General features: G+C 45.1%; 1 protein-coding gene across 1 annotated transcript; it reads right to left on the bottom strand.

Moving 5' to 3' along the window:
• Positions 1-636: 636 nt before the first annotated feature.
• wrap53 (WD repeat containing, antisense to TP53) lies at positions 637-23,198 on the bottom strand. Its single transcript, XM_056300509.1, has 12 exons — positions 23,038-23,198; positions 21,639-21,761; positions 20,965-21,416; positions 20,592-20,787; positions 19,407-19,502; positions 17,992-18,100; positions 16,245-16,333; positions 12,115-12,338; positions 9,420-9,631; positions 6,350-6,453; positions 5,745-5,888; positions 637-2,775 (listed from the first exon to the last, which is right to left on the bottom strand). Exons 3-12 carry the CDS (start codon positions 21,230-21,232, stop codon positions 2,547-2,549), a joined length of 1,671 nt encoding a protein of 556 aa, XP_056156484.1. The 5' UTR covers positions 21,233-21,416; positions 21,639-21,761; positions 23,038-23,198; the 3' UTR covers positions 637-2,546.
• Positions 23,199-26,030: the final 2,832 nt, after the last annotated feature.

Raw genomic sequence — 26,030 nt, 5'->3', positions numbered from 1 at the left:
ACGCAAGCTAACTTGATAGTCAGTGAAATCTGATTTTTGGGATGATAACGGACCACGCCGCTCGGCGAACCTTCACCTTCCAGACCCTGAAATCTGAGACCGAAACCCCACCAAAAACCTTATTCGCTGTTTTGCTAGCACATACAGGAGAGTGAGAGAGAGAGAGTAAAAAAAATAAATACAAAAAATATCTAGTCTAACACACAAAATAAGTGGCAATCAGTGTGGCACTTGATAAGCAATTATAACACTTAATTCACACTCCCACCTAGCTGTCATCCCTCACCCTGCCTCTCCCTCCCAAGGCGCTCCTTCTATTTGGAGGCGGTTGCTAGGCAATCTCTGCACAACACAGCAGTGGAGCTCTCCAACTTGGCTCTTTGCTTGGCGGGCCCCTGTGGTTTCAGACAATCGAAGGCAATGGGTGTGTGCATTCATGCACGAGTATACCGGCAGAGGTGAAAGCTATGAATAATTTCCATCTCGTAAGTGTGGGCTAATAGTCCCTTGAGCTTTTAAAAGCTGCCTCTTGACTTCGCAGTGTAAAACCATCTTGCAGTCATCATAAAATTACCACAGGTCGTCCCAATCAAGAGTCGCCCAAAATAATGGAAATGTGAAAGAGACATAGCATGTTAAGATTTTTTTTTTAAAATTAAATTCAGCTGCAACCCAACCAAGATAATGTGACTTTCATCCAGTGCCAACTATGGAGACAGAGATGTCATTGAGACCAGCAAAAGGCTAGGTCTTCCTCAATTCTTCCGAGAACATGATAAGTTTCAGTAATCTTTTCAGGCAAAAAAAGAAAAATAAAGAAGAAAGAATACAATTCCAACCATTAAGCAGAATGACATGTTCTACTGTTGAGTATAAAACCGTTTATCCAATCAAGAAAAATTAATCCATTGCCAGTTAAGGATTAAGAATTTATATCACAAAGTCTATTGATCAGACTTTTGGCTCCTTGTAGTCGAATCTGTAGACAAACTCCACACCCAAAATCACCCGATAAGCAGCAAAGCAGTATATTCTCAATGCACTTGTACAACTACATGAATGTGCCCAGAGATGCACCGAAACCACTCGGCCAGTCACAAATTGAATTTGAACACAACCTTATAGAAACACCCACAGCACAGATTACTAGTGTTGCACGCACACATACACACACACTAAAAAATACAGATTGTTAGGTTAGAAGAATGTCTAGCACAAGCTGCTTAGAGAGTACACATTCAGAAACCATCAAGACCACCGCGGCTTTACAAAAATATACTTTTCACCGGCGCGCACAGAACAAAATGACACCTTGGCACGCACAATATTTACCAATAAAACAAAAGGATTCCATTAACTGCTTTACAAAGCTCCAAAACGAATGGCACTTACTGTGACTATAGCAACTAGGAATCTGCAGGGCAGCGTTGCAGCCACCAACAGGTAAAACATGCTCCCACAACAACAATGCAGACTGAAGGTGCAGTATGAATTATCTGGGCTGCCACATGTTGGGGGTCAGGGTTCATTCACTTTCAATTAAAACCACCCAGGAATTGGATTTGCTATCCATCCATCCATCCATCCATTATCCAAACCGCTTATCCTGCTCTCAGGATCGCGGGGATGCTGAAGCCTATCCCAGCAGTCATTGGGTGGCAGGCGGGGAGACACCCTGGACAGGCCGCCAGTCCATCACAGGGCCAACACACACACACACATACAGGGACAATTTAGTATGGCCGATTCACCTGACCTACATGTTTTTGGACTGTGGGAGGAAACCAGAGCACCCGGAGGAAACCCACACAGACATGGGGAGAACATGCAAACTCCACACAGAGGATGACCCGGGACGACCACCAAGGTTGGACTACCCCAGGGCTCGAACCCAGGACCTTCTTGCTGTGAGGCAACCGCACTAACCACTGCGCCACCATGCTGCCCTTGGATTTTCTACAAAACGAGAAAAAGATCCTGAGAAAAATCTGCTAAAAACAAAAACAAAAACAAAACGACAGAGTGCGCAATCGTTTAGCAGTGGCTTGTATGAATTAATTGAAACCGAATGAGATTTTAACCTCGACACTGCCAACACTGACAGTCCACTTCCCATGTTGGCGGCAGGCCCTCTTCTGTTTGAGTCTCATCTCAACCTGAGTAAGGGTGGGGATCATCTAAGAATACTTTCGAAATTTCCCTGTTCTTAAATATCGACGATATTTCTTTTCTGGGTATTCATTAGCGATTTGCCGATGACACTAGCGGGGCATTAACTGAAGCCTCAAGGCAAAGGTCCATTTTAAGTTAAAGAGACACTAACATACAAACTTTGGCTGGATAAGCATGTTGTAAACCTGCAATAACTGTTTGAAGAAAAGAAGACAACATTTTTTGTTCTTTTTCTCAAGAGCAACTCAACTAACCTGTGATATACAGCAACAGCTCCCTAAACACCAAACACTCTCAAAACAAATATCTCATGACAGGTGTGAATCAGTTCGGTCCGGTCCAGGGAAAGGTCAGGTCCTATGAATGGCAGGCCTTTAGGCCTCCTCCGCTGGTGGTGTGCGCTCCTCTTGGCTCTCCTCTGCGTCGGGGCCGATTGGTCCAGCCCACCACAGGGCCAGGGCATTGTCCTGCCTGATCTCCTTGGGTGACATCATGGCTTGGTCTCCCTCGCCGTCAGAGGCCGAGTCCCCCTCGCTGTCTCCGGGCGACAGGAACTGACGCTGTCCACTGGATGTGGCCAGTAGCGGCATGAAGGGATGAATACTAGAGGCAGGAGGGATGAAGGAACAGATATAAGGAGGAAAAGGTAGAAGAGAGGAGTAAGAAAATAGGGGATGAAACTATGAGATGCTAAGAAGACTTAAAGTTGAGACATTTGGCCACACGATGGTGGAATATGATCGCCATGCTTCAAACTAAATACATAAGTGATATTTCGCATATGATTACCAACTTTTGCATATGCATAAAGGTGACTGATGTTGCATAAGCACACAAGTGACCAGTTTTACACATGCATAAGTGACTAATTTCCCAATAAGTGGCTAATTTTGTATTTACAAGGAAAATCACTTGCTCAATTAGCTGTTACCAATGTAGTGCCTATTCTTCCTGGGACTGATATGAGATGCTGCGTAAGAGACGTTACTACTACTACTACTACTTTCAGCTGCTCCTGTTAGGGGTCGCCATAGCGGATCATTCATTTCCATTTCTTCCTGTCCTCTGCATGTCCTCCCTCACCAGCTCCACATTCAGCATCCTTCTCCCAATATACCCAGCATCTCTCCTCCACACATGTCCAAACCATCTTAATCTTGCCTCTCTTGCTTTGTCTCCAAACCGTCCAACCTGAGCTGCCCCTCTAATATATACTCGTTCCTAATCCTGTCCTTCTTTGTCACTTCCAATGAAAATCTTAGCACCTTCAACTCTGCCACCTCCAGCTCCGCCTCATGTCTTTTCATCAGTGCCACTGCTGGTCTCACAACCATCTTGTAAACCTTCCCTTTAACTCTTGCTGGTGCTGGTACCCTTCTGTCCCAAATCACTCCTGACACTCTTCTCCACCCACTCCACCCTGCCTACACTCTCGTCTTCACCTCTCTTCTGCACTCCCCATTACTTTGAACAGTTGACCCCAAGTATTTAAACTCATACGCCTTCGTCACCTCTACTCCTTGCATCCCCACCATTCCACTGTCCTCCCTCTCATTCACACATAGGTATTCTCTCTTGCTCTTACTGACTTTAATTCTTTCTGCTCACTACAGATCACAATGTCATCCGTGAACATCATAGCCCACGGAGACTCCTGCATGATCTTGTCTGCCAACCTGTCCATCACCATTGCAAACAAGAAAGGGCTCAGAGCCGATCCTTGATGTAATCCCACCTCCACCTTGAACCCATCTGTCATTCCAACCGCACACCTCACCACTGTCACACGTCCCTCATACATATCCTGCACCACTCCTACATACTTCTCTGCCACTCCCGACTTCCTCATACAATACCACACCTCCTCTCTTAGCACCCTGTCATATGCTTTCTCTAAATCCACAAAGACACAGTGTAACTCCTTCTGGCCTTCTCCATACTTCTCCATCAACATTCTCAAAGCAAACATCACATCTGTGGTGCTCTTTCATGACATGAAACCATACTGCTGCTCGCTAATTGTCACCTCTCCTCTTAACCTAGCTTCTATTACTCTTTCACATATCTTCATGCTGTGGCTGATCAACTTTATACCTCTGTAGATACTATAGCTCTGCACATCACCCTTATTCTTGAAAATTGGTACCAGTACTCTTCTTCCCCCACTACTCAGGCATCCTGTGGAGGAGACATTAAAGACAAAATAAAGCTTGCCTTACTGAGCAGCTGGGTGTCTGAGTAATTAAAATGGGAGATTGTTCCACTGATGATGGCCCTAAACAACACAATACGGCATTTAGGCTTGCGGTGTTGCCATGCAACCCTCGGTAACCTGCCTAGTAATATGACTATATTGATCCCACATGTAATTTATTTGGATTACAGACTATTAGGCTGTTTACATACACAGACATCACTAAAGAAACTAAGATTGCATGCCAGCCCTTCCTCCACTCTCCGCCATGAGAGACTGGCATGTAATCTTTCTGAACTTGATCTTACTCCAAATGGGCTTTGCGGTACACATCTTCATTTATGCTATTTGCTTCTTAGACAGATTTTTATTGGCTGAACATTAACCAAGACAGAACTAGTGCATATATCACCAGCTCTCTGAAGCAACAGGGAAGATAAATGGAGCATCTTTCTAATGCACGGTACTCTATCAATTTTCTTACAAAATGGTCAATATGAGTCTTGTAATTTGGATTAAAGAGTCTCTTAGCTCATTTGTACTGCCTGGCGCCAATTGTACAAGTCTGTACAGTATGTCAGTTATTCTACAGTCAGTAGTGAACTGGTTTGATTGGGATCCGGTGTTTGGGCAAGTGAGAAAGGGGAGCTAAACAAACAAACACACTCTGTTCCCACTTTTATATGTTGTGATAAGTCCCATTTATTCATTTACTTATAATCATGAGCATCCCACCAAGTGAAACTTGCATGTGGATCAATAAAACCTTCGAATACTGACTGGTACAGAAAAAAAGTCTTAAATTACTGTAACACATCATCACACAATGCACTACAACCCAACTTACTCTGATCACAACTCTCTTACGGCCTTTTCCAAACACGTGTTCTGGCTTGACTCGACTCAGCGCGTCAGCCCACCGTGGCTGGTATTTGCATTTCCATTGCAACAGGGCTACCCGCTTGAAGGTGCGTCTTCAATTGATGACGCGCTTGTCTTGAGTTGATGGCGTTTAAAAGTAGCACCCTCTTTAGCGCCGTTTACTATTGCACTGTGCAACAGTTGGTGGCTAGCTACTTATCATGGATTTTCAGGCTGTCGTTATGATTTTGCTTGGCATGTACTACTCATTGCTTGAAAAACGGAGATGGGATGACAAAATGATCTAGAAGAGGTGAAGCCCATCACCGCAACCCGCTTGGAGGCAGGTCTGGTGCACTTTGGGCCGACTCCGGAGACGGTCCATCTCTCAGGCATGACTCAGCACAACTCAGCACGTTTAAGCTGGTCATGGAAACGCAAATCAATGTGGCATGGTTTGATTCAGCGCAGCCAAAAGTGCCAATGGAAAAACCCTACCCGTTGTTAGCCATCGTACCTGATGCCATTGGTGCAGTCCCTGTGGGCCTGGAATTGCGCCTGAGGCTGCAGTAAATCCTCGTTGCCATCAGGGGGAGCAGTTTGGGTGTCCCATAATGACACCATCCCCTCTGTGTCGCCACTCAACAGGTACCTTCCTGAGCTGGGGACATACACACATACCTATATAATACATATTGTCTCCAAAGTGTGCCTAAATTGTCACCACTGCAGAATACACAAACAAATCTAGCTAACATGGTCACCGTCGTACAGGAGTTCAGTTAGGCCGACCAGGGCTAAGGCAAAAACATTGCCTCAGCCTGTAGTTCTTAACTGACTTGCCATCCATGGCAAAAGTCTATGCAGGGTTTCATTCCAACAAACACAGCTGCAGCTCATATTACTGATTAGCTACTTAATTTCTGTGTAAAGTTGGACTACATGGTAAAGTCAGCTACAGAGAGTTTGGCTGGAATGTAAAACATGCATTCTCCTGAGGCTTAATGGGCAAACGGTTAGAGGCACTGGGATAGACACCAGGGCAGAATAAGCTGTGGGGCATACTGGGTGCCTTGTGAATTGTGAAATGAGCCAGGTTTCTGGCTGGTTAAGTAAACTTACAGGTCCAGGTCAAAGTAAATGCGCTGGTTGGTGGCCACCTTCCTCTGCAGAGAGAACACAACCTTCCCTGGCTCCCTCAGGTCCCAGCAAAGTATCTCTGGATCCTACACACACACACACACACACAAAGAAATCATAAAAGAGTTTCTTGTCTCGGTTTCGGGTCAAATGTTGAGTAATTTTTTGAAAGGTTGAAAAGATTCCAGTGTGACTCAGTTGTGTTTCCATTTGCTGGTTTCAAGCATTTAGTCTCATGTGCAGGGCTACGCCATCCAAAAGAGAAAACTGGAGAAGGGTGAGTAAGGAGTGCTTGCCAGTGGAGAAATTGGAAATACCATTAACTTCTTCATGTTTCTATATACAAACCTATCATCAGAAAATATGCTCGCCTGAGATGGACAAAATCCACTTTTTGCAATATTTAGGAGTTTAACTTGTATCTTGGCGTTTCCATATGGTTTCTTACTTGCAATTTTTTTAAAGAAAACAGCTTGATGGAAATCCTCTTTATACTGTGCTAAAAGTAAATAAAATGAGAAAAGCATATGACAGCACTTTTGTTGACCCATTTTTACTTTTACAAATTCTGAAGTAAAAAAAACAACTGTATCAAGCTTTTAAAACTGCTAAAAAACCATCTGAAGAAAGCAGAACAGATTCACACTTTACATTTTTCAACTTTTTAAAAGTTAACATTAAAATCCTCTTAACATTTGGATGAAAACGTGGCGAGTGCCTATTATGTGCCCACAGCTTGCCATGCTCGCACCTCGGGCCGACAGCGTCTTTCTCTTTGGCTGTTTTTCTTCCAAGTTCTAGAAGGTCTGAAGAATAAGCAGGCTCTCAGACTGCTCTGAATGAATCAGCAATTGTTTTCTGTGGTGCAGTTTAAATAGAGAAAATCAATCTCAAAACCTCAACCCGAGTGCATATGGAAAGAGTGAGGCTGACATCCGAGGCAAACCACATTAGGGTCGGGCATCGTTTGGATTTTAAGGATTCTGATTCCGATTCCGATTCTGCTGTTCGATTCCGGTTCTTAACGATTCTCGATTCCGGTTCTTAGAGAGGTGAGGTCAAAACAGGCCACACGCTCATTTCACAGAAGAAAGATGTATTTAAAAAAACTTTATACAGGCGGCACGGTGGTGCAGTGGTTAGTGCAGTCGCCTCAGAACAAGGTCCTGGGTTCGAGCCCTGGGGTAGTCCAACCTCGGTGGGTCATCCCAGGTCGTCCTCTGTGTGGAGTTTGCATGTTCTCCCTGTGTCTGCGTAGGTTTCCTCCAGGGCCTCCAGTTTCCTCCCACAGTCCAAAGACATGTAGGTCAGGTGAATCGGCCTTACTAAATTGTCCCTAGGTACGAGGTGTGTGTGTGTGTGTGTGTGTGTGTGTGTGTGTGTGTGTGTGGGCCCTGTGATGGCCTGGCGGCCGGTCCAGGGTGTCTCTCTGCCTGCTGCCCAGTGACTGCTGGAATATGCTCCAGCATCCCCGCAACCCTGAGAGCAGGATAAGTGGTTCAGATAATGGATGGAAAAACTTTATACAAGCCATCCTGTTTTAAGAACGGATCACTCGTGTGAATGGCTCATTCTTATATTTACAACAACCGTCTTCATACATGAAGATGAAGAAATAAAGTCACAGTCACACCCTGGTCTGGACTACCAGGTATTAAACTTCTTAAATTAGAAACAGTTCTTGTTTAGAAAAATGAGCACATCGGCCTTCTCAGGCTGTATACGTGAGCGTTCAGCACAGAAAAAAAACACATCTCAGTATTTGCATGAAGTTTATAGCAATCCGCTCACGTATAAGTTGTTTGCTGCCTCGCTGTTGTGAATAAGACAGACTTTATTAATTTTCACCTACCCAATTGCGACGAGATGCTGCTTGCTGTTTGCTCGGGGTTGGCTGACGAAGACGCCGAGGCAGGAGATGGAGACTGGCGCAACGTGTCAAACGCTGTACACTGGTTAATTTGTACACCGTGTAGGCGAAGGTGTTTGGCCGTATCTGTTGCGCACCCCCCCCCCCCCCCCCGAAATAATTTTGCCACAGGTGGTGCCAACCCTTCCTTTTTCAAGGCAAAATGAAGCCACACTTTCGACCGCCGCTTGCTCTGGTTTCTTAACAATTCCTCTGGAATCGGAATTTTGGAACCGGTTCTCGATGCCCGATCCGAAACCACATCAAACCTGTCTACCTTGCACACTATCCACCAAACGAGGTTTCGCCCAGAAGTCTTTTAGCTGTCAAACTTACTCAATGCCTGAAAAAAACATAACAAAACAGTGCACGCTGACAAGATAATATATTGCACACAAAGTTCTTTGCTAAAACCATTCATAAACGCTACAGTCCTTGTGTCAACCTACTTCCAACTGATACCTCTAGAAAATGCACTTGTTACATCTGACATACAGCCCACTGACTGCAACAGAGTTTGAGGACGAGAACAAAAATCTCGAGCAGAAGGCATCCGGGTAGCGTAGTGGTCTACTGCCTACCAACGTGGGGATCGCCGGTTCGAATCCCCGGGTTACCTCCGGCTTGGTCGGGCGTCCCTACAGACACAATTGCCCGTGTCTGCGGGTGGGAAGCCGGATGTGGGTATGTGTCCTGGTTGCTGCATTAGCGCCTTCTTTGGCCGATCGGGGTGCCTGTTTGGGGGGCAGGGGGAACTGGGGGGGAATAGCGTGATCCTCCCACGTGCTATGTCCCCCTGGTGAAACTCCTCACTGTCAGGTGAAAAGAAGCGGCTGGCGACTCCACATGTATCGGAGGAGGCATGTGGTAGTCTGCAGCCCTCCCCGAATCGGCAGAGGGGGTGCAGAAGTAACCGGGACGGCTGGGAAGAGTGGGGTAACTGGCCGGATACAACTGGGGAGAAAAATAGGGGGCAGGGGAACCCAAAAAAAAAAAAAAAAAAAATCTCCGAGTGAAATTTGGGAAAAGCCATTTCACAGCTGTTTTTTTCTCTTCAGCATTGCATAATTTGTGTATAAATGTGTGCGTATACACGTATGTATGTGCGTGTATGTATGTATGCACGTGCTTATGTCCCTTCACCTTTCGCCCGCCGGTGTAGAGGTAGTTCCCATCAGGGGAGAAGAGCAGGTGGGTGAGGCCTCCGCGGTGTCTGGTCGGCAGCAGGGCCAAGAGGGAGCCGTCTTGGCAGCTGTAGAGCCCCGCGCTGCGGGAGTAGGAGCCGCAGGCGTAGACGGACAGGCAGGGGCTGAAGGCGAAGCATGATATGATGCCACTCTGGCCCTGTTTCTTCACTGGAGGGAACAAAAGAAGACACAGGCATGGGATTTGTCACGAGGTTCCAGGCTTTTTTCCATGGTTCTCTTTTTGTTTTTTGTTAGGGGAAGACTATGATTTCATTTCAAATGAGAAATGACTTCTCTGGGTTTTGAGTTCCTGATTATATCCCGAGGATGAATACATTTACTCCCCCCCCCCCCCTAAGCACACAGACCCTTGATATGGTTCAGTTATTTTTCTTTTCCTGTTTTTCTGACTTTTCCCAAATCCTTTCCACCGCTATTCATCATCTTCCACAGTCTTTGATTTATTATGGTAATGTTGAGATGAATATACTGTCCAAACGCTCTCCTTAATGCCTCACAGCACATATTGTTAGGGGCAACAAGTCAGATGAACAGCAGGCCTCGGTCCCATACTGTACAAGCTCCCTTTCTCCATCAGGGACATGTGGGTAGACTGTAGACAAGTGAGCAGGATGAGTGACACCGGAGGGAAGCAGGCGCCAATTTGTCGTGAGGGCAAAGGGTACTTGGACTCATATAACATCAACAATGTACCTTTAGTCTATAAAATGAGAGCTGCTCACCTCTTGGAGGTAGAGAAAGTCTCTGGATGACTCTCATATTGCTGCTGTTTTCTCAGAAACAGACTCTCTCTCCAATGTTCGCGGTTTATCTTTTTCTTTTTTCCCCCTCTTTTGTGCCCACTTTTCCAAGCCATCCCGCTCGCTGCTTCACCTCTTCTGGCGATGTAGGGAGGGCTGCAGACTACAACACACCTCCAATACATGTGGCGTTGCCAGCCGCTTCTTTTCACCTGACAGTGAAGAGTTTCGCTAGGGGGACATAGCGGGTGGGAGGATCACGCTATTACCCCCAGTTCCCCCGCCCCCCTGAACAGGCGCCCCGACCGACCAGAGGAGGCGCTAGTGCAGCGACCCGGAGAGCCGCAGAGACAACTGGCCGCAGAGACGGCCAATTGTGTCTGTAGGGACGCCCGACCAAGCCGGAGGTAACACGGGGATTTGAACCGACGATCCCTGTGTCGGTAGGCAACGGAACAGACTGCTATGTTACCCGGACGCCCCCTGCAGGTTATCTTTTAATTTTAGGCTACCACAATACCAAATGGCTAGGCTTGCAGAAGCCAAAAGGTTTGGAGTATTTGGTGTTTGAGATTTTACATACAACCGGAAATGAGTCCCTGTCAGCTACTCGGGAGGCTGAGATGCTGGAGCCATGCAGGGAAAGACGACACACACAGGAGTCTTTTTTTATCCAAGAGTTGAGCAAAGTTTAAGAGAATTACTGAAAAAAAGTTTAAAAACTGAACTGAGTCAGGCGTGTTTCATTCAGCTGCTTTGAAGCAAATAAACAATTTACAGAAGCGCTGGGCTAAGTAATCAAAAATATGCGAGACAAGAAGATAAGTACGTATGAACTGCCATCAGAGAAATTACAAAGATGTGTTTCCTTCATTCTTAATCGCATAATCTTCTTATCGACATGTCATCTTTTCCTACCCCAAGCGAGCATAGCAACTTTGTTGCCACATTTAAGACTTATTTTCACTTTAAATTTTAGTATTTCCACTTCGCCTCTCATTTTTACAGCATCAAAAATCCCCATGAAAATACTTAGAAATGTAGCTTGTGATGTTAGCCAGAGCAGAATAAGAAGTAGCCGGGGTAGAAGGGCCAGACCAGACTCTTTGGGGCTTATTTAGGGCAGTTTTCTTCAAAACAACACTTCTATGATTCATTTTTTATCCTCAAATAGAACCTAATGTGCTCCGGCTGGCCTCAGACCTGATGCTGTCAGAGAGCTGCCTTTCCAGTATCTTCCCTCACTTCATCCCCACTGTCCCAGTGGAGGGTAAGTAGGCTAAAAAGTTAAGTGGACTGCCCCTTCCCTTCTCCTTTCAAAAAGAAGGAAAAAAAAAAACCCAGGAGAAAAAGCCCATGTTGGTGTCTGGGTAGCATCATGGTCTATTCCGTTGCCTACCAACATGGGGATCGCCGGTTCGAATTCCCGTGTTACCTCCGGCTTGGTCGGGCGTCACTACAGACACAATTTGCCGTGTCTGCGGGTGGGAAGCCGGATGTGGGTATGTGTTCTGGTCGCTGCAGTAGTGCCTCCTCTGGTTGGCCGGGGCGCCTGTTCGGGGATGAGAGGGAACTGGGGGAATAGCGTGATCTTCCCAAGCGCTATGTCCCCCTGGCGAAACTCCTCACTGTCAGGTGAAAAGAAACGGCTGGTGACTCCACATGTATCGGAGGAGGCATGTGGTAGTCTGCAGCCCTCCCCGGATCGGCAGAGGAGGTGGAGCAGACACTGGGACGTCTCGGAAGAGTGGGGTAATTGGACGGGTACAACTGACAATTGGGAAGAAACCCCCCCCCCCCAAAAAAAGAAAAACTCATGTTATGAGTATTTCAGCCATGTGGAAACCAGGGTAGCACCACTAAGCCTTTGCTGTGGGGAAGGCGGCTGACCTGTGGTGGGTCTCTCCTCACAGTCTCTACCGGGTCGGTCCGTGTAGAAAACCCTGACGATTTTGTCGAAGCCACAGTAGAGCTGTGAGCCGTCTGGGGTGAAGCAGAGGGAGTGGGCCGCTGTCAGTTCGTCCAGATGGTTGTACGGTCGGAAACTGGCTCGCACCTCCCCGTAGAACGCGTCCCACACGTGGACCGGGTTATCGCGGCTACTGCTGGCAAAACTGGAACAGACGGGGGCAGATTTCATGGTTGAACATGTATGTAGACGAATTGGAAAACGGAAAGACAGGAAGTAAAACAGATGAGAAAGGGAATAGGACCGAATAGAGACAGAGAAATGAGAGTTAAGTTGAAAAGTTTGTTGTGAAATATTCGGTGATCACAGAAAGGCAATTTAGTTTAGTGCAAGTAGTCACCACCCAAGTAAATGTTTATTACATAAAGACATAAAGCCCAGGCATGAAATGTAGTACTGGTCAGTACTCAAACAAGCAAAATCATGACAACAAAAAGATCCCCTGAGGAGGGAGACTGAAGAGATTGAACTGCAGAGCATGGAAATCATTGTTGGCAGCGAAAAACTTGAGGAAGTCACGTCTTTCAAATATCTTGGATCTGTGATTAACGAAGACGGAAGATCGGAAAAAGAAATTGGGAGCGGAATTGCCATCGCAACAAGCGCAATGACCAAGCTCAACACGATCTGGAAAAGATTAAAAAAAAAATTGGAATGAAGTCAAAAATGCAACTGCTCCGCACCATCATAATAGCAACTCTTCTATACGGTGCAGAATCCTGGACCCTGACAAAAGCTATGGAGAAAACAATACAAGCCTCTAAACTTAGAGCATATAGAAGAATGCTGCAAACCCCATACATAACCCATGTCACCCACACTGAAGTGCTGAACAGAGTTAAGGAAGCTATTGGTCACCATGATAGTCTACTGACCAAAAAAAAAAAAAGGAAATTAAATTGGTTTGAGCACGTTTACCAAATGGAAAGGACACTTGCAAAGGACATCCTGCAAGGCCTGGTAGAAGGGACAAGGAAGAGAGGGAGACCGAGAAAACCCTGGGTAAACCACATCGGAGAATGGCTACAGATGAGCGTAGTGGAGGCGGAGAGCGCTGCGATGGATAGGGAACGGTGGAAGAGACTTGTTGAGGAATCAGCTGTGCTCCTATGACCTCCATAGGTTACAGAACTGATGATGATGGTGATGATGAAATGTAGTTAATGTAAGTCAGAATCAGTCATTTGGTCAAAAGAAAAGAAAAACAGTATGTGGTTGATAACTGATGATCTTTGTAATTCTCCACTTGGAGGGTTTAAACGGTATCTCAGTCAGTTAAGAGGTTGCTGGCGTTCCCTTAAAACATAACAACAACACATGCCCCGGAAAAATGAAGTGTCGATTTTCTATTTTCAAACTCGACAGTATATCAATCTCATTGGATCATTATCTGTAAACCCACCACAAACGTTTTGAGCTCACAAGTGTATGAAAAGAATCCATCACCTCCGGCCTCTATTTCGGAGACGATACCACAGCGATTTCTTTATGGCTCGAACTGGGACCAAAAACAGAGGCACGCTTTTTGAAATTGCTGGACACTGAACAAACACCGAAGCATCGCTGCAGCTCAATTAGACAAAGGAAATTAGCCTCTACCACCGCTCCCGTGTTACTTTACAGCCCCTGTGAGCCCTGGATCTCTTCCAATGCAGGGAAATGCCCAATTATTATGCTAGACTGCTGCTCGCTTGGAGTCCTGCCCAGAACTCGCTGCAACTTAACCGAATCACAACAGCAGCCCCTTCTTCCCTCTCTACAGGAGGGGCAGCAGCAACACATGGCTTTTGGCAGACAGGAGAGATCGAGGAGCGGATGGAGATGAGGGAAGAGAGAGCGAGGAGGATGTGAAGAGGGGAGAACAGGGGAGGGAGAGAGCAACAGAGAGAGAGAGAGACAGAGAGAGAGAGAGACAGAGAGAGAGAGAGAGAGTGATGAGTGATGCTTTTGCTGTGCATTTGCTTTACAGAATCACAAACCGTGACCCATCATGCTGCTGAACATTACAAATCTTGGGCAACAGTGCTTCATCTTTGCTGCCAACAGCCCTCTGAAAATGTACTCTGAGCTCTTCCAACCACCTGGGGCCATCCTAGAAGACCTCCTCTCTGAAGTGTGGCAGTGATCTGAATAAAGACCAAGGGCATCCGCTGTCAGTTCCTGCTAGCATCCTTACCCTCATTACAGATAGAGAGATAGAGCCCGGCTTTGGCAGACACACACTGGCCTCTCAAAGTGGTTTCATCCTTTGTATTAATCGCCCCCTCGTGCTGTTTACACAGCCACCACCCAGGGACCTCTAGTCCCTGACCCACCACTCCTCCCCTCCTCGCACCCAGGAAAGATTTTCTGACGGCGGGGTGAAGAGGGGCCCACGCTGGGACCGGATCAGAGGCAGACACCAGGGGGTGGGGGGGCACAGTGACTGGTGGTTGATGTGAATGGAGGAGGGGGCACACTGCATGCTGCTGGCAGCTGTGTCTCTCTCGTAAGCCGGGCCCTACCTCGGTTGCCAGTAATGACGGGCTTTCTCCACGGTGACGGCTGGACGTTATTGATGTCGGTGTTGGCTCGGTGTGCGCGTGCAAACAGAGCCACGATGTCATAATTATAGCGTTTAAAAAGCCCTGTAGAACAGTCACGCACATGGACACACAAGCACACACAGTGGAAGGGAGAAGCAGATGAAAGAGAACTGGCAAGTGTGGGAATCACAAGGCCCTTTAGGAGGTGTCTGGAGTGCTGTTAGCCGGCCGAGTTGTGCCACAAAGCGCCGCAGGCCTCAAACAGCCGAGCGGTTTGTAACGGAGGCAGAGACAGACGACACGAGGGCCCGGCTCTTCACTCATAATGAGACACAAAAGAGCGCTTTTACAACCTCTCTCCCTGTTCCCTTCAAACATGCTGGCAGCCAGCTCTGACATCCAACACTAACACGGTGGGGATGAAGGCATGAGTCAGATGTAGACACACACACACACACACACACACAAGTGCACGCGCACACACCATCTCCTCAGCTCTAATAGTCAGTGAGACAGGCTTAACAAACATGTATATGTGAATAAACATCCATATGTATGTAACTGCACAAAACACACACACACACACACACACACACACACACACACACACACACACACACACACACACACACACACACACACACACACACACACACACACACACACACACACGTTTGGGACTTTGAGAGACAAGACAACAGGGACTCACTGACTAACTTCAGTCAACCTTCAATTTCTGATGAAACCAATCCCAGATTTGTAGGCTGGGGAAAAATCTGCATACCTTACATTGATTATCACTAAATAATGACCTTCAAATGTCATGTTTGGCTGAGTCGGGATCTATCAAAAGGCTGATAGATGAGGAATAGGAAGCGTTGTAGGAGACTGTTGGGAGGCTAGGAAGTGTGGTAGAAGACTTTAGGGGGAATGGGAAGTGTGGTAGAAGACTTTGGGGGGGATGGGAAGTGTGGTAGAAGACTTTGGGGTGGGTGGGAAGTGTGGTAGAAGACTTTGGGGTGGGTGGGACGTGTGGTAGAAGACTTTGGGAGGAATGGGAAGTGTGGTAGAAGACTAGGGAGAAATGGGAAGTGTGGTAGAAGACTGGGGGAATGGGAAGTGTGGTAGAAGACTTTGGGTGGAATGGGACATGTGGTAGAAGACTTTGGGGGAATAGGAAGTGTGGTAGAAGACTTTGGGGGAATGGGAAGTGTGGTAGAAGACTGGGGGGAATGGGAAGTGTGGTAGAAGACTTTGGGTAGAATGGGACATGTGGTAGAAGACTGGGGGGAATGGGAAGTGTGGTAGAAGACTTTGGGTAGAATGGGACATGTGGTAGAAGACTTTGGGGGAATAGGAAGTGTGGTAGAAGACTTTGGGGGAATAGGAAGTGGGGTAGAAGACTTTAGGGGGAATGGGAAGTGTGGTAGAAGACTTTAGGGGGAATGGGAAGTGTGGTAGAAGACTTAAGGGGGAATGGGAGATGTTGTGCAAGACTGCAGTGGGTAAACAGAGGTTATACTCACAAGCAGGAGTCCGGGTCCAGAGAGTTCATCTTGGGGTACCAGCCGTAGTCATAGATGGTATCTCCCTCTGCCATCCTTAGCACTGGACTCTACAACAGAAAAGACTTGGGATCTGTTTTTGTTTGCCAGTTATCACATCCCAGGAATTTGATCTGATGCTTTGGTCACTGACACAAAGACATAATACAATGTTAGGTGAAGTAATAAAACAAAAACTAAGGAAACAATGTAGACATGTATGATTGTTTATTCCCTATGTGCAAAAATAAATGAAGGACTAGAAGACAAGAAAGTCTATGCATTTGGTAGGTAGTAAAACAGATCTACAGTTGCGAAACAGATGGTACACCTAATTTTGTAAGAGCTTTTGTGACAAGTTTATAAATTCATAGCCAAAGAATCTGAAAAAAAAAGAAAATAGAAAAAGAATCACAGATTACCAAACATGGGTTAAGGCGATTAAGATGCGGTAGCTGATGCATAGCCGGAGATCAGAGACCCAATTTTTCTGGGTGGTGAAACTCAATACCAAGAGGTACAAATAATTTTTTTGAGGAAAATGAGGCAATTCCTAAAAATCTTTTGGGGCCTTTAAAGTTAAAAAAGGTTCTATGTGTAACATTTTAGCTTTAGGTATAATATGACTGGAAAATATCAGCAAGGGTTGGTGACTGGTTTTGCCAGCTAGTTGGTTTTGCTGTTGTTTGATACCCTGCCCTCCTTTGCTAAGAAACATGAGTGTCAGCAAACTATGCAGCAATCACTGCAAACTGACACTTAGTGGGGGCGTTCGAACACGGCAGATGTTAGTGCGTACAATGCATCTGCTACCTTTCCACTTAAATTTGCTTGATTCACATCAATTTGTTAGTTTAATTTGTTACATCAATTTGTTATTCACATCAATGAATGATTGAGGTCAGAAGTTTCAGTAAAATCATATCTAGTAACTTTGCAACATTCCCCACAATAGACAGTTAAAAAACAAAGGTACTTATATATCTTAATTATTGACTATAATCAATATTTACTCTAAGCAGCAAATCGGCGATTTGCCTTCTGATGAACAAGGTACCTGCACATTCCAGATGTTTTGTTTTTTTTTATCCCCCCCCCCCCTTTTCTCCCCAATTGTACCCAGCCAATTACCCCACTCTTCCGAGCCATCCTGGTCGCTGCTCCACCCTCTCTGCCGATCCGGGGAGGGCTGCTGACTACCACATGCCTCCTTCGATACATGTGGAGTCACCAGCCGCTTCTTTTCACCTGACAGTGAGGAGTTTCGCCAGAGGGATGTAGCACGTGGGAGGATTACACCATTCTGCCCCAGGTTACCCCTCCCCCATGAACAGGCACCCCGACTGACCAGAGGAGGTGCTAGTGCAGCGACCAGGACACATACCCACATCCGGCTTCCCACCCGCAGACACGGGCAATTGTGTCTGCAGGGACGCCCTGAACAAGCCGGAGGTAACACGGGGATTCGAACCGGCGATCCCCACGTTGGTAGGCAACAGAATAGACTGCTACACTACTCGGATGCCCCTCCAGATCTGTTTTTGAGCATAACAGGGTTTTGTTGTTTTTTTGTTTTTTTAGAATAACGGCATCACTCACCTCACTGAAACAGGTCCAAACATTAGCGGCGCCCAACGAAAGACTCCAAATACATTAGCCTACTTTTGAAGCTAATGAGTAAGATTCTAGCCAAACATCAGCCAGCATGGGAAACAATCATTAGGCTCACCATCTCAGTGAGCAAGTCCCAGTTGTAGCTGTAGAGCTCCGGAGGAAGGTTGTATACACGCAACACATTGTCTGCACTGTTGGTCAGTATACAAGAGCCATCAGGAGCCCTGAGAGAGGGAGAGAGTATGTGTGTGTCGGTGGGGGGCGGGAGGGGGGGGGAGAGAAATACATGATAAATCAGTTGCTTTGAGCTGAGGATGAGCTGCAACACTCGTCTGCTGGGTTCAAGGGATAATTCAGAAAGTTTAAAGCCCATTCTTGTTCTCTAATTGCCACTAATGTTGTCAAACGGCAAATTTCATTTACAAGTTCATCCATCCTGTTCATCCATTGGACGTGCAGCTACTGCTAGCCAGCTACAATGCTCGTTCAAGTGTGAAGTACAGTATGGATGAATGTGAAAACCAAATCTATGAAATCTACAGATCCAGTGTGATGCATCCATTTATAGAAAAGAATAGAATACTCTTTGTTAGTCATTTTGTACATACATACAAATGACAGCTGTGTAGCTAGGAGCAGTGAGCAGCCGCTGTGCAGCACCTGGGGACCAACTCCCGTTCTTCGTTCCATTGCCTTGCTCAGGGGCACAGACAGGAGTATTAACCCTAACATGCATGTCTTTTTTGATGGTGGGAGGAAACCCACGCAGACACAGGGAGAACATGCAAACTCCACACAGAAAGGACCTGGGACGGCCTGGGGTTCGAACCCAGGACCTTCTTGCTGTGAGGCAACGGTGCTAACCACTGGGCCACTGTGCCGCCATTTGTGTCCAAACAGGGTGTTTTTCGCTGCTCATTCAGAAGGGTAAAGTCGAGGGCAAAATAAGAAAACAGAATGAATGCTCAGCTTACACATGAACTAGAAGAAAACATACAAGTAACTGTAGTCCTACCATAGAATTTCTATGGACTTTTGCTTTCAAAATGAACATGCCCTTTATGAAACGTAAGCACCCAGAATCTTCAGGACAAATCTTTCGCTCAAGCCACCTGTATTATGTTATTGGGACAGTCCCAGTGGCGAACAGATGGAGAGAACTTGCTCTTTTTCTCCTTTTGCCATACCATATATTTTTTGTTAGTATAATGAGCGAATAAAAATCATATATCCATACAGTTTGAAGGTATATATATTGGGAATAAGCGCTGCATCAGTATAAAGAAACAGCCTTACGTTGAGAAGCTCACAGCCACAGTAAACCAGGTGTTGTCTAAAAATGGGGGAGTTCATGTGATATTCTCAACCATGGAGAAACGTAACTTCCAACAGGATATTTTCAAATGATCATAAATTCAAGTATGAGGGCTATCCTTGGTAAAGTGAATGTCTTCACAGTGCTGTGATGCACTCAAGACAAAAAGCCTCCACTAGATGACATTTCTTTTAGAAATAGTTTGGAAAGTTTACCATTTGCAGCCTTTGAGGTAGTTCTCTGGGAGACTGGAGTATTCCGCCCAGGAACCAGTCAACACCCGGGGGTTCTGGGTAAAGTCAAGGCCCAGGCTGAAGAGGAAGGATGGAGAAGGAGAAGCCCTCAGTCACCATGTCGGTCAAAACACAGAATCAAAGCTGGTGGAAACTGAGCGTTATTTTAATGTCCCACAACAGGAGTACATGCTTCAACCATACAGGCCACAAGGAAACTCTCCTGAAAATTCTTACTTGCTAGGTTGCCAATTCAGAAACTATTCAGACCCCTTCACTTTTTACTTATTTTGATATGTCTGCCATACTCTAAAATGGATTCATTTTTTTCTAATCAATCTACACACAATTCTCCATAATGACAAAGCGAAAGCAGGTTTTTAGAATTTTTTGCAAAGTTATTAAAAATTAAAAAAAGACTGAAACATTCCATTTACATAAATATTAAGACCCTTTACTGAATCCGGCCCTGGCCCTTTGCTGCATGTCATCTCCTCTCTCTCCCTTGCCTTTCCTGTCTCTCTCGACTATCACTATCTAATAAAGGCGGAAAATGCCACAAAAAAAAAGGATGATCAATGGAAACGGGAAACCTGAACTCAATTTCTAGTGTCACAGAAAAGGATCTGAATACATATGCAAATTTTAGTTTCTTATTTTTAATAAACACACAAAAATTTGTAAAAACCTGTTTTAGTTTTGTCATTGTGTATTGTACTGTGTGTAGACTGATGAGAAAAATGCATTGAATCCATTTTAGAGCATGGCTGTAATGTATCAAAATGAGGAAAAAGTCAAGGGGTCGGAATATTTTCTGAATGCACTGTAATTATTTACACAGAATGTAAATACTTATTTTTTTTACCACTTGTTGATTTGCCAAATAAGATATTATTTAACAACTTAAGTAATTACTTGCCAAATATTTACTTACCTTTTTTACTTGCCAACTTAACCATTTACATGCAAACAGATATTTCAATATTCATAGGCACAAAGATACTCTTTCAGATATTATTATTAAATAATCCTAGGTTTTTTTGTTCATGTTTATGTCCTTATGTTCTTTATGTTGAAGACTCCACAAAGTAGAATTCCTACTATGCAATCATTAAAAAACAAAACGTAATTTAAGAAAAGCTCTGGGAAAAAAAATTCTCCACATACTGCTGTCCTACACTGGGACTGTCAGAAGATCCACTGTTGTCCTCTTCCTCTACCTCTGGCTTCCTCTCTCCTCCTTCCAGAGGAGTTTCATGACCTCCGTCTCCATTCTGATGGTATCCTACTTCAACTCCTGTACTCCCAACGTCTTCCTCCGCCTCCTCTGCACCTGGAAAGCCATCATGACCAGGCAGGGGGGCTTTAGTTTATAGGATCACAGAAAAAAGTTGTGTAAGTACAAAAAAATGTAAGTTCTCAAGACAACAGTGAATTATCACAAGCGATTCACGAGTTAAAATCCCTGAGATCAGAGCTAAAAGAACAGATTTTTCTGAACACCAATCATCATCATGGCTAGAAACAGTGAATGCTCCACCTTGCACTGGTGGAATAAGTTCATCCTGCAGTCCTTCAGCTTGTGCCACTTCTCCATGCACATGGTGGAGCTCCACATCAAGCCTTTGGTTCTCTTCACTCAACCTAAGTCGCTTGGCAGAGGGAGAGGCCCCTTCCTCAGCGATTTTCCCCAGTTCTGAACTGTCACCCTTGGGTAACGGTGGTATCAGTTGTGGGGGCTCATTATCCGCCTCCATGTCTTGCCCTGCTGCCCCTCCATTTTCATCACCTCCCACTACACCAGACATCTTTGCTTTTCAACTCTCACCCGCTGAGTCCTCTACCTGGCGGTCCAAGGGCTGGTTTTGTACCTTGCTCCTGCTGGTTGGCTGTCAGACGTGGGTGAGGTAGGTGCTACTCGGATAGTGCTTCTTCCTGCAGTGTGGGTGTTTGAGTCTGCTGAAGGATGGGGACATCACAGCGCCCGCTAGACTGAAGACACACAGAGGCAGACGGGGGAAAGACGTTGGGCAAAAGAGGAGAAAGTAAGTAAGTAAAACTTTATTCATAGAGCACTTGAAGTCACACAAGTTCGTGGGGGTGCATCTAAACAATAGGCTGAACTGGTCCGACAACACTGAGGCACTCTACAGGAAAGGACAGATAAGGCTGTTCTTCCTTCAAGCTGTGCACCAAGCTACCTGGACGTTCTACCTGTTGGTGGTAGTCAGTGCACTTTTCTTCGCTGTGGTGTGCTGGGGAGGCAACATTAAAACTGGTCAGGTCAAGAGGCTCAACAAGTTGGTCACGTAGGCCAGCTCTGTAATTGGCTTGATCCTGGACAGCATGGAAGTAACAGCAGAGAGGAGGTTGTGGTCCAAAACGAACTCAATACTGGACTAGCCCTCCCGTCCTCTATGATGAATTGGTGCAGCTGAGGAGCTCTTTATGCCACAGGCCTACCAATGCCACCTAGGTGCACAGGTGAGCATTTCAGACATTCGTTTGTGCTGTTGGCTGTACAATAGTCACTTGACAGTGATCTCTGCCTGAGATGCAGACCCCCCCCTCCCCCCCAAATACATACACACACCATACACACCAATTGCCCCCACATTCAACCCCACACTAACTGCACTGGACAGTACCACCTCCTGCACAGGCACTACAGTAGTGCTGTCCAAACTGAACAGCTGCCCTACACGCGCGCGCGCGCGCGCGCGCACACCCCCCCCCCCAAATGCCCCTCCTCGTACCCACCTGCATTGGACCATATTTAGACTTACTGTTTTTACTGCTCATAGACAGTCACTTCGCATGCTGAACCGTCTAACATTACCCTACAACATCTGCTGCTTTTCCTATGAGTATTTTGCACAACTGCACAAGGCAAATGTTTGTTTGTATGCAAGTGTTTTTTGGTTCACTTATCTGTACCTACCCAGTAACGTAGTTTCAGTTCAAGTACTGTACCCGTTTCTGGTCTGTCCTCACCTGCCGCCGCAACAACTACCGAATTTCCCCATGGGAATTACCTTTCCAAACACATGGCTATAAAGCATTTTACAATAAGCACAAATAGACGCAGCTCTTAAGATACAAAAGGACATACGCAAGACATAAAGAATAATCAGAAAATACAAACATTCATTCAAAACAGAAAACACTTTAAAGGAACAGACCCCATTATTCGACTACACAACACAACGGTGCAAGATGAACTGGTCCAAAACAAAAGAAAGCCTCTGTTTAAGGGGGAGGGGGGGGGAAATAAAACAAAACTTACACAAAAGGTTCATTAGAACCAAAGGAGGTGAACTGGCTTGGGGGGTTGGAACTCAGCATATCAATCCCAACGAGCAGAGACTGCCAGACACCTGTAGCAGCTGTGATTGATGTAGTGCAGATCCCATTAACCATTAACACAGCCAGTTAAAAGTTGACACGCGAATGTCTTTAGCAAGGTTATAACGTTACGGATTAGCACAATTCGCGTCAATACGTACATAAGATGAAATAAATCATCTCGCTCGCCCGTTTACGTCGACATACCACCACAAGCCTCCAAACGCTACAGCTAGCTTTAGCTAGCCGACCAACGCTATAGCGCTACCTGTCTGTGATGCGGCTGGCCTGGCCTGTGGATGTAACGGTAAAGACGGGCTTCCCCTTGGTAGGACCGCGCTTTCCCCTCGGAGAGGTGGGCTCGGGGCACACAGGTTCCGTCCTCGGGAGCTTTCTACCGCTAAGCTTTTTCCGTACTCACGGGCTCATTGTTGTGAACGCTGGGCGGCCATGTGTTTGTTCCGACGCTATCGCGAGATCTGCGTACTGCCGCGAGAATACAATCGCAACCACGCGACATCGCCACGGCTCATTCAACCAATAAATACAGAATCAGTGTTGAATGCCGTTTTATTTTAATGTTTTTTTTTTTATTCTTCAAACAAACAAAAGCCAAACTATTTACACGTTTTTTCAACTATTTTTTTTCTCAAAACGTTTTCATTACATCTATGTTATTTCAATAACATTCAAAATTGTTTCAAGCAAAGGAGCTGAGTCGACTGGGGTCAGATGTCCGTTAATGCCATTAAGTTGATAACGCCAATTATACAATTCTTAGTATTCTTTAGGCCACTAATGATGGAGCCATTGCCAGAGAATGTGATGGCTCTAGTGTCAAAACCAAGAGGCTTGGTATCCCAAGAGAACAGATATTGTGAACCAAGGATCTAAAAGGTCTGAAAAAGGTTATTACCTGACTTCAGACTAAAAGCACAGCAACCAATTTTTAAACTATTCTTAACAGCTTTTCTAGTACACCAAAATAAACTGCACATTGCACCTAAAGCAGTGTTACTTACTCTATATTGGATACTGGTGTACCAACATTTGAGGGCCTAATGGCCCAATGCACCTCTAAGATTGTGAAACTCAAGGTTTCAGCTTTGTTCAAACTGTTCAGAGATACTTGGGCTTTCTAGTTTACAGTAGTTGTTGGGACAAAGTTATTTACGACAAAAGTTATGACAACGTCAAATCTATAAAGCATTTTAGCATCAAATCAACAGTAGATACCAATAATCAAAACTGTAGCCTACTTGAGTAAGGTTTTTAACATTAACATTACTAACATCCAAAAAGTGGTCTGCTGATGAAAAATATTTGGTAAGACAAAAATCTCAGCAGCGGGTAATCCACAAATTCAGACCCAATTAATTACTGCACACTGTTACGTCAGCAATGACACAAAACAAATAAGCTATTTGCAAACAGTTATCTTTTAGTACCAATTTCTCCAAATTAGGCATACGCGGTGACAAGAATCGCCTGCTATTAAACCAAATGAAGAAAATGTTGTTAACGCTGAACTTAAGTGGTAAATCCCAGACCTCAGAACCCTCAATAAGAGTAGATGAAATGAAGAGCTGTACAAATGCAACAAAAAAACACTATGTAAATTTGTGATCCCTAAAGGTTTAGAGAAAGAAAAAAAAACCCCATGAAAATTAAAAAAATTAATTTCAAATTCCACACTTGCCCCAAGAAACCGTTACCACTTCTTTCAAATCAAGTCTAGGCCATCTCCAAACTGTCAAAATACCTTAACACCAATTAAATATTTAAGTCATCAGGAGTGTATCAACTATCAAATAACCCAACCTCTTATTTCAGTTGAAAGACAGCAGTCACTAGTTCAGTTCTGTCTGTTCCTAGGGAATCCAATGTTGCCAAATGACAAAATGTCTGTGTTTTAAAGCTTGCCAATTCACCCCTCCCAGTCCACTCAGCTCCCGACAGTACAGACTCCAGCCCTTAATAATCCTGCACCTTCAGCAGTAATCTTAACAGGAAATTTGAAGGGAAAAAAAATCCACTCTTCATTTAAACAAAAGCAAATGAAAAAGAAAAGCAAACCATCACCAAAATCACCTTAAATCGACGACTGTCTGCAGCTCCAATCTATAGCTACCAAGTAGCTTTGACGTTGGTCAGATGTATACGGTTTAGGGCAAATACATAGCAGACACAACAGTAAGTGAACCTACAGAAACAAATCAGGTAGAAAACTCCTTCTCTCCAATTACAGGAGACGTCAAGGTGGTTTCTAACTCCAATTTGTTATTAAAAGAACATTTCATCTGTAAGCCATTGAAGACTGGACTATACAAGTTAAGGCATGTTGAATGTATAACAACTGAAACAAAATACACTAGGATAGGGAAAAAAATAAAACAACCTTGTACATTATTTACAAAGCAGATAGCTCATTATATTATTGAGTTTTTCCGCATGTGTTGTCTTGTTAAATAACTGAGGTATGGACCTCAATTATTTGTGAAAATGAGCCTGTGTAAATGAATGTAAATCAGCTTGTGTGGGCATGTAGTGTGCATCTGGGTTACTCTTAGTTTCTACAATCTATGTGTAGAACAGCCTGACATGTTAATTATGTGAATGTTTTGTGTGTCGTGTTGAAAGTCCTTTTTTTATTTTTTTTTATTTTTTACAATTCTCTCGTTCATCTACTTAAACAGCTGCAGGGATCTCTGCTAGCTTGGATGTAATCAGGCTAGGTTTACTCGAACCCAACCCCTGCCCTCGGTCTGACTTTGTGCCGGAGGGCAGGCCCGCTTGCCTCGCTGGTGAGAAGACTTCCACACAACCACCGATGAGCTTCAGGCCGCGATGGATGATGCAGTCAACATCTCTCCGGCGTAGCAGAGGGATTGATCCTCTTCTTCAGGAGAAAATAGTCTGTTCAAACCTCAAATAGTGACTTGATTTCAAACAGATGGAATCCACTGCAAATTATTTAATTCCGCATCTGGTGAATGGCTGACTGATGATGACAGTGGCCTAACCAGTGCAAGGTCAAGACAGCAGGTCTTGGGTTTTTAGTTCATAGGGCAGGAGTTAACCGGCACAGCGTTTGGCTGTATAATCTTCTTTTAAAGGGCAGCTAGCAGAGAACAGCTGGAATCCTGTCAGAAGACAAATAGAACAAGATAATAATCATCAGAGATTTGGGTTTATCAGCATGCTAAGTTGACTTTTTCGAGGAGTCTTTGTATGGTAGTAAGGCTCATGAGGCAGTTTAAA

Source organism: Lampris incognitus, chromosome 20 (genome assembly GCF_029633865.1).
Source record: "Lampris incognitus isolate fLamInc1 chromosome 20, fLamInc1.hap2, whole genome shotgun sequence".
NCBI classification, from domain to species: Eukaryota; Metazoa; Chordata; class Actinopteri; order Lampriformes; family Lampridae; genus Lampris; species Lampris incognitus.
This window is presented reverse-complemented; position numbering and strand designations above follow the sequence as displayed.

Excerpts from the sequence above, each read along its gene's own strand:
- wrap53 (XM_056300509.1), bottom strand. The coding sequence starts at position 21,232 with ATGTCTGGTGTAGTGGGAGGTGATGAAAATGGAGGGGCAGCAGGGCAA. Across the intron at positions 16,334-17,991 it reads GGGACTTGCTCACTGAGATG|AGTCCAGTGCTAAGGATGGC; the intron begins GTGAGCCTAATG and ends TTTCTGTTGTAG. Across the intron at positions 2,776-5,744 it reads GACTGCACCAATGGCATCAG|TATTCATCCCTTCATGCCGC; the intron begins GTACGATGGCTA and ends TCCTGCCTCTAG.